The 6,454-nt window shown below is 39.9% G+C and overlaps 1 protein-coding gene across 1 annotated transcript in view; it reads left to right on the top strand.

Annotated features, from left to right (window-relative positions):
• ARHGAP10 (Rho GTPase activating protein 10) overlaps positions 1-6,454 on the top strand; it is a 253,405-nt gene that overhangs the window by 102,235 nt on the left and 144,716 nt on the right. The window contains exon 5 of the mRNA XM_006770153.2: positions 1,860-1,961. Coding sequence (XP_006770216.1) covers positions 1,860-1,961 — 102 coding nt within the window. The remainder of the gene's footprint in view (positions 1-1,859; positions 1,962-6,454) is intronic.

Below are 6,454 nucleotides of genomic sequence, written 5' to 3'. Positions count from 1 at the left end.
TGTTAAAAAAAGAAGAAAAAAAAAGTCCAAGTTACTCATTTCTGAAGAACAACTAATAGTCAAGTCTTCTATTTTTTATATTGATTTTAGAGCTCATTGGTTGCTTCTTGTATGTGTCCTGACTGGGAATCGCACTTGTAACCTTGACGTACTGGGACAACGCTCTGACCAACTGAGCTACCTGGCCAGGGCTATATCAGCTTTTTTAAATAGTGTAGATTTTGTAGTAATGGCCATATGTTCGTTTTACTTTATTTTTCTGTTACTACAATAGTTGAGGAAGAGTATAATCATGAAAAGCAGAAGACAGAGTAACCATATATTCATGCCTTAAACTTAAGAAAAAATGGTTGTACATTAATTAACCTAGGGCATAAAGAAAAAGTGCTCCTATTTCAACAGAAATTTATTCGTACACATGGGTATAGGATAGGATACGGAACGTTAGGATTGGATCTGTGAGTGAGCTAGCGCAAAAAATACTTCCTGATGTTCTTGATAAGAAAACCAAGGTGTTAAACTTTGTGTGTGAAGTTGTGCAGCTAGTTTGTAATAAACTTCAGTTCCTGTGTCTGTCTCTTATCCATCTGTGTATGTTCTTCAGGTGAGCTGGCAGCTCCTGACCTAGGGTCCCACAGGAGCAGTTTGTAGTCCCCACATAGTGAAAAAAATAATGATCAGTGCGAAGGGATAGACTGTATGTGCTTTATTCAGGCTCCTGCCTCATCTGAGCAAGATCATACCAGAAAGGGCTGGATTGGTTCGTTATTTTTGCTTTAGAAAGGGGAAGTTGGAAAACAGGGAAGAGAATGTTCCTTTCCAGGAGGCACTGGAGAGTCGGGGAGCTTGCAGTTAATGGAAACATTTTCACAGCACGAGGACATAGCGTGCTCTCATTGGTGCTCAGAAATATTTATTAAAAAATCTACTTAAGTTGGCAAGCAGTGTGAGGGGAGATAGTTTTTTTCTGCGATTAAAATGTTGGTCACTTGTTTTCTCAAAGAGCTTCTATAGCAAAAGGAAGCAAATGCTAATTGTCGGCAGTATCTGAGAGATGTTTGTAACATTAATCACAGTCTCAGTATTATTTTAGGCCCTTCAGATGGCATTTCTGGTCAGAGGATCTTATTGTTATTCCATACTGGAGACAATTAGGGAGAACTTTCCCTAAGATTCCCCCCCAATGTGATTATTATTATTGTTATTAATATAGAGAAAAAACTCAGTTTTAAGTGAATTCCATATCTGTGCCAAATCGATATCAAGTTTGATTTTTTAAAAATGTTTTTGTTGATTTCAGAGAGGAAGGGAGAGCGAGGGAGAGAGAGATAGAAACATCAATGATAATAGAGAATCATTGCTTGGCTGCTTCCTGCACGCCCCCTACTGGTGATCGAGCCTGCAACCCTGGCGTATGCCCTGACCAGGAATGGAACTGTGACCACCTGGTTCATGAGTTGACACTCAACCACTGAGACACATTGGCCGGGTGCAAATTAGCTTTTTGAACCTTTATATTCTTATTATATATCCTTCTTTTGCATTTTTAAAAAATACAGGATAAGTGACATGGCATTAATTCTAAACACTGATAAGTATGAAGAGTTGGAAAATAACAGGGTTGGAATAAAGCCCATTCAAGGGAGAAAAGATAAGTGGCTCTTCAATTCTAATGCTGTCTTGTTGATGAATAATCTGTGGCCTGAGTACAGATAGATTTTTCAGATGACTTCACTCTCAGTGGCACTTCTTTTACTTTCAGATTATTTTTCATATTTTGAACTTCCCAGTGAATTTACTATGTGTATGCATTTCCTTTCCTGTTTAATCATACTTGTCTGTGTTTTTCTGATTTGTAGGAAGAAAAAAAGAAGTTTGACAAAGAGACAGAGAAGAACTATAGCCTAATTGATAAACATTTGAATTTATCAGCCAAAAAGAAAGACTCACATTTACAAGAGGTATTATTTTTATTTTTCTATTCATTCATTTCTAAAATTGAATAAGCAGTGTATGTCTTTTTAAAAGTTTTATTAGGTTTATTGGGGGTGACAATGATTAATAAGATTATATAGGTTTCAAGTGTACAATTCTATAATACATCACCTGTATATTACAGTGTGTGTTCAGTACCCAGCCAAGCATCCTTCCGTCACCATATATGATTTGTATAGCTTTTTTTAAAAGGTGCTTTTATTTTAAAAACCTTAAAAAATATATTTTTATATTTTGTATTGATTTTAGAGAAAGAATCAGGGAGCAGGAGGGAGAGGGGGAGAGAGAGAAACAGAGAGAGAGAGAGAGAGAGAGAGAGAGAGAGTGCGAGAGAGCGAGAAAGACATCCATGTGAGGGAAAGGTAGATTGGCTGCTTCCTATACGCCCCCTGCTGGGGAATCTATCAATCTTTTGGTGCATATATCTTAAAAACTTTCCATGTAGGATATTAGAGATGGAAAAAAATGAACATGTACTTCCCTGAATGAAGGAAACAGAGTTTTTGTCGAACAAGACACAGAGTAACTAATACATCTTACAGTGATCGATTCAGTGTGGATTCATAGTATCACAATCTTTGGTTCTCAGTATATATTCTCAGGAACAGTTTTAAAGAGCATTACTGACGAACAATTGTTATTTTCAGGAATTGAGTTATTGAATGGCTTTCAAGATTTATTTTTTAAAAAAATACATTTTATTGATTTTTAACAGGGAGGAAGGGAGAGGAGTAGAGAGTTAGAAACATCGATGAGAGAGAAACATCCATCAGCTGCCTCCTGCACACTCTCCACTGGGGATGTGCCCGAAACCAAGGTACATGCCCTTGACTGGAATCGAACCTGGGACCCTTGAGTCCGCAGGCTGTTGCTCTATCCACTGAGCCAAACCGGTCAGGGCTCAAGATTTCTTGAAGAAATGAATTAAATTTAACAAGCTCACAGACCATTTTGCTCTTATGTGAAGGCAGCATTAATCTTATTTAATGCTGAAGATTCAGGAGGTTCCATTTCATTAGATAGAGAACATCTGTTTTCCTTTTGTTAATAGACTCATTGTTTTTTTGTTTTTTGAGGGAGTTGTACGTAAGGAGAAAGGAATTTATATCTTATCTCTCATTTTCTCTTTCTCTTTTCTAAATTTCCGGCCACTTTTCTCTCTCTCACGCACACTTGAATGCAAACTCAGTGGTTTTCAATTTGGAACATATGCTTTCCTTGAAAATAATGCTGTGTGCAGCTGTTAGGCTCTTGACTCATCCTATAAAAGTGTGATTTTTTTTTCATTTGTTCATTTTTAAACACATAAGGAATCCTGACATAATTTACCACTACAATATACACTTACTGAAGTAGCATGAAAAAGACACTCGCAACATTAACTCTAGTAAAACCTGGGTTATTTTTAAACAGCAGGATGTAGTTGCAAATTATGTGTGTTCCTTTTGACCTTACCCACATGTCACACTTCCTTTTGTCTCTAATACCTTTGACTGGCATTTGGGTGGCATTTGTCAGTTTGGAAAAGTGCTTTTATATCACTTAATCCGAACTACAATGCTGTATTAGGCAGGTAGGGCTCCCCTCATTCTCTACTTTGTTCCATGTTACATAGAAAACTACACCCCCCTACCCTCTGTCAATTTGGAAGTGACAGCTGTTGTTTTCATAGGTTTTCTTTATGCTGCCTCTCTTCTCCCCTTATCTCTGTTTTCTGGTATCCTGAAGGGATTTTCATGCCCCGAGTTAATTTCCATTTCCACTTCACTATCGAATTAGGTATCTCATTCTAAACATTGCTTAGACAAAATCTTTGGAATCATCCTTGGCCTTCTCCCTTACATCCACACCCATCCTGCCAGCCTCTGTCTTCTTTCATTGTAGAATATACTCAGAATCACCCTGGCCCAGCTGCTGGCATCTCTCAGCAGATTTCCGCAGAATCCTCTCAATTGGTCCCCCTGATTCTACCAATGTATTCCTACAGTTATTTTCTGTAGGACAAGCTGAGTGAACCTTCATATGGCTCCTCTTCTCCAAACCCTTCCCACAGCTCCCTCCCACCCCACCTGTGCTCACACCCACATGACTGCCAGGCTCTGGCTGGACTGGGACAGGTGGATTCTATGCACAGGGCCTTTGCATTTAGTCTCCTTCCTGCCTGGTATGTTTCTAACCCAGATCCACAGGCCTCACTCCTTCAAATACTTTTTCAAATACTCTCCATTCATTAAGGTTTCCTACAATTAATTTGCTGGAGTGGCTCACAGAACTCGGGGAATCATTTACTCCAGTTTACCAGTTTATCATAAAGGATAATGGAAAGGATGCAGATGAATAGCCAGATCAAGACATACGTAGGTGAGATCTGGAAGGGGGTCCCAAGTGCAGAAATTTCTGTCCCCATGAAACTGGGTTGTGCCTCTCCGGGCACCTGGATGCTTTCACCAGCTTGGAAGCTCGTCAGTTCTTATGTAAGAGTTTTATGGAGCTTAATCTGTAATGTCCCCCTCCCCATCCCCTTTCCTGTCCCAGAGGTGGTGGGTGGGTCTGAAAGTGTCACCCCTCTGATCACTGGGTCTTTCCATCACTGTCTAGGGCCCTCCACCCCCGCTCATGCCCTCATTAGCATAATCTCCGGTGTGCTCTCAAGGGGCTGCTAGGTATGGTCAAAGACACTCCCCTCACTCAGGAAATTTCATGGGTTTTAGGAGCGTTGTGCTAGGAATCTGAGACACAGACCAAATATAGTTATTATTGCACCACATATAGTGATTGCCTTTTAGACTTGAGTCAGGCCAAGGAGAGTGCTGCCAGGTATACATGGGTGTCCATGGCGTTGTTGTAAATGATGGGCTACTGACAATATCAGGGATACTGGTGATTTAATCCTGGGTTAACGTCCTGATTATTCATTAATTTGATTCATTAATTTGATTAATGAATAATCAGACCATTAGAGGGGCATGGATAGCATTTGACTGGCAATGCGAGGATGATTCCAGTATCACGAACAGCCGGGAGAGAGAATCAGCAAAAACATAAAAAAACAAACTTGGTAAATCTGACCCTGGTGTAATTTTTTGAAGGACATTTTTCAGTAACAGAAACATGAAGAATCTATTCATAGCTTCTCATATCTTTATTTGGTTAAATACTCAACAAAATTACATTGTTTTTGCTGGGAGTTGTGCCTGGTAACTGCTGGTGATGGATCTAGCAAACTCTAGTTTAATTAGAGGTATAAAAATATCATGATTCTGATGAGTGTGAGGCAGAAATTCTCATTTGGGCTTAGTAATACTTTTTGTATTTTAACATTATTTTGCTTAAAAATCATTTGGCAGGAAAAAATTATATGTTAATTTTTTTTCTCCTCAAAATTAAGAAAACATTGTTAGGGTAAAATCGACAAAAATTAAAATTTATGATTTTAACTATTTTTTAAAAATATATTTTATTGATTTTTCACAGAGAGGAAGGGAGAGGGATAGAGAATTAGAAACATCGATGAGAGAGAAACATCCATCAGCTGCCTCCTGCACACTCCCTACTGGGGATGTGCCCACAACCAAGATACATGCCCTTGACCAGAATCGAACCTGGGACCCTTGAGTTCGCAGGCCGATGCTCCATCCACTAAGCCAAACGGGTCAGGGCAATTTTAACAATTTCAAGAGTACAATTCAGTGGCATGAAGTTTATTCACATAGGCAACCATTACCATCCATGTTCAGAGCTTTTTGATCTTCCCAAATTAACATTCTGTACTCTTTCTGTACTAACTCCCCATTCTCTCCCAAACCCCTGGCAAGCTCCATTTTATTTTCTCTATCTTGTTTTTAAAAAAATATGTTTTTATTGATTTTTAGAGAGGAAGGGAGAGGGATAGATGGAAACATCGATGAGAAAGAAACATCATTGATCAGCTGCCTCCTGCACGCCTCCACTGGGGATCAAGCCTGCAACCTGGGCATGTGCCCCGACCGAATGGGGACCTGTTGGTTCCCTGGGTGCTCAACCACTGAGCCACACTGGCTGGGCTCTGTCTCTCTTAATTTGACTGTCTTAGGTACTCACGAGTACGTGTTTTGCATATCTTTTTGGAAAAATGTCTGGATGAATAATTTTAAAATTACAATTAGCCAAATTTGGGACTGTATTACACGTTGGCTTGTACGAATGGTTCCGGAATGCTTTCTCTGCTGTTGCTCTGTGGAACTGCGCTCCTCTTCCAATTCCTTTCTGCTTAGACTGAGTACCCTGGAACCTTCCTTTTTAAGAGCAGTGTCCTGACCATCTGGTGCCTGCTCATTCCCTGGGGACGAGGCACTGTGAGGATTCAGGAGCAGGACTTAACTAGGCATGGGCTTCCAAGCCTGATCCATTTGAGAGCCGGCTCTTGATATGGTGGCATGAGTGCCACTTCCTCACCTGCTGCCTTCCCTCATGGGTGCTG

The sequence above is a fragment of the Myotis davidii genome, unplaced genomic scaffold (genome assembly GCF_000327345.1).
Source record: "Myotis davidii unplaced genomic scaffold, ASM32734v1 scaffold323, whole genome shotgun sequence".
NCBI classification, from domain to species: Eukaryota; Metazoa; Chordata; class Mammalia; order Chiroptera; family Vespertilionidae; genus Myotis; species Myotis davidii.
The sequence above is the reverse complement of the archived record's forward strand: the minus strand, read 5'-3'. Positions and strand labels throughout refer to the sequence as shown.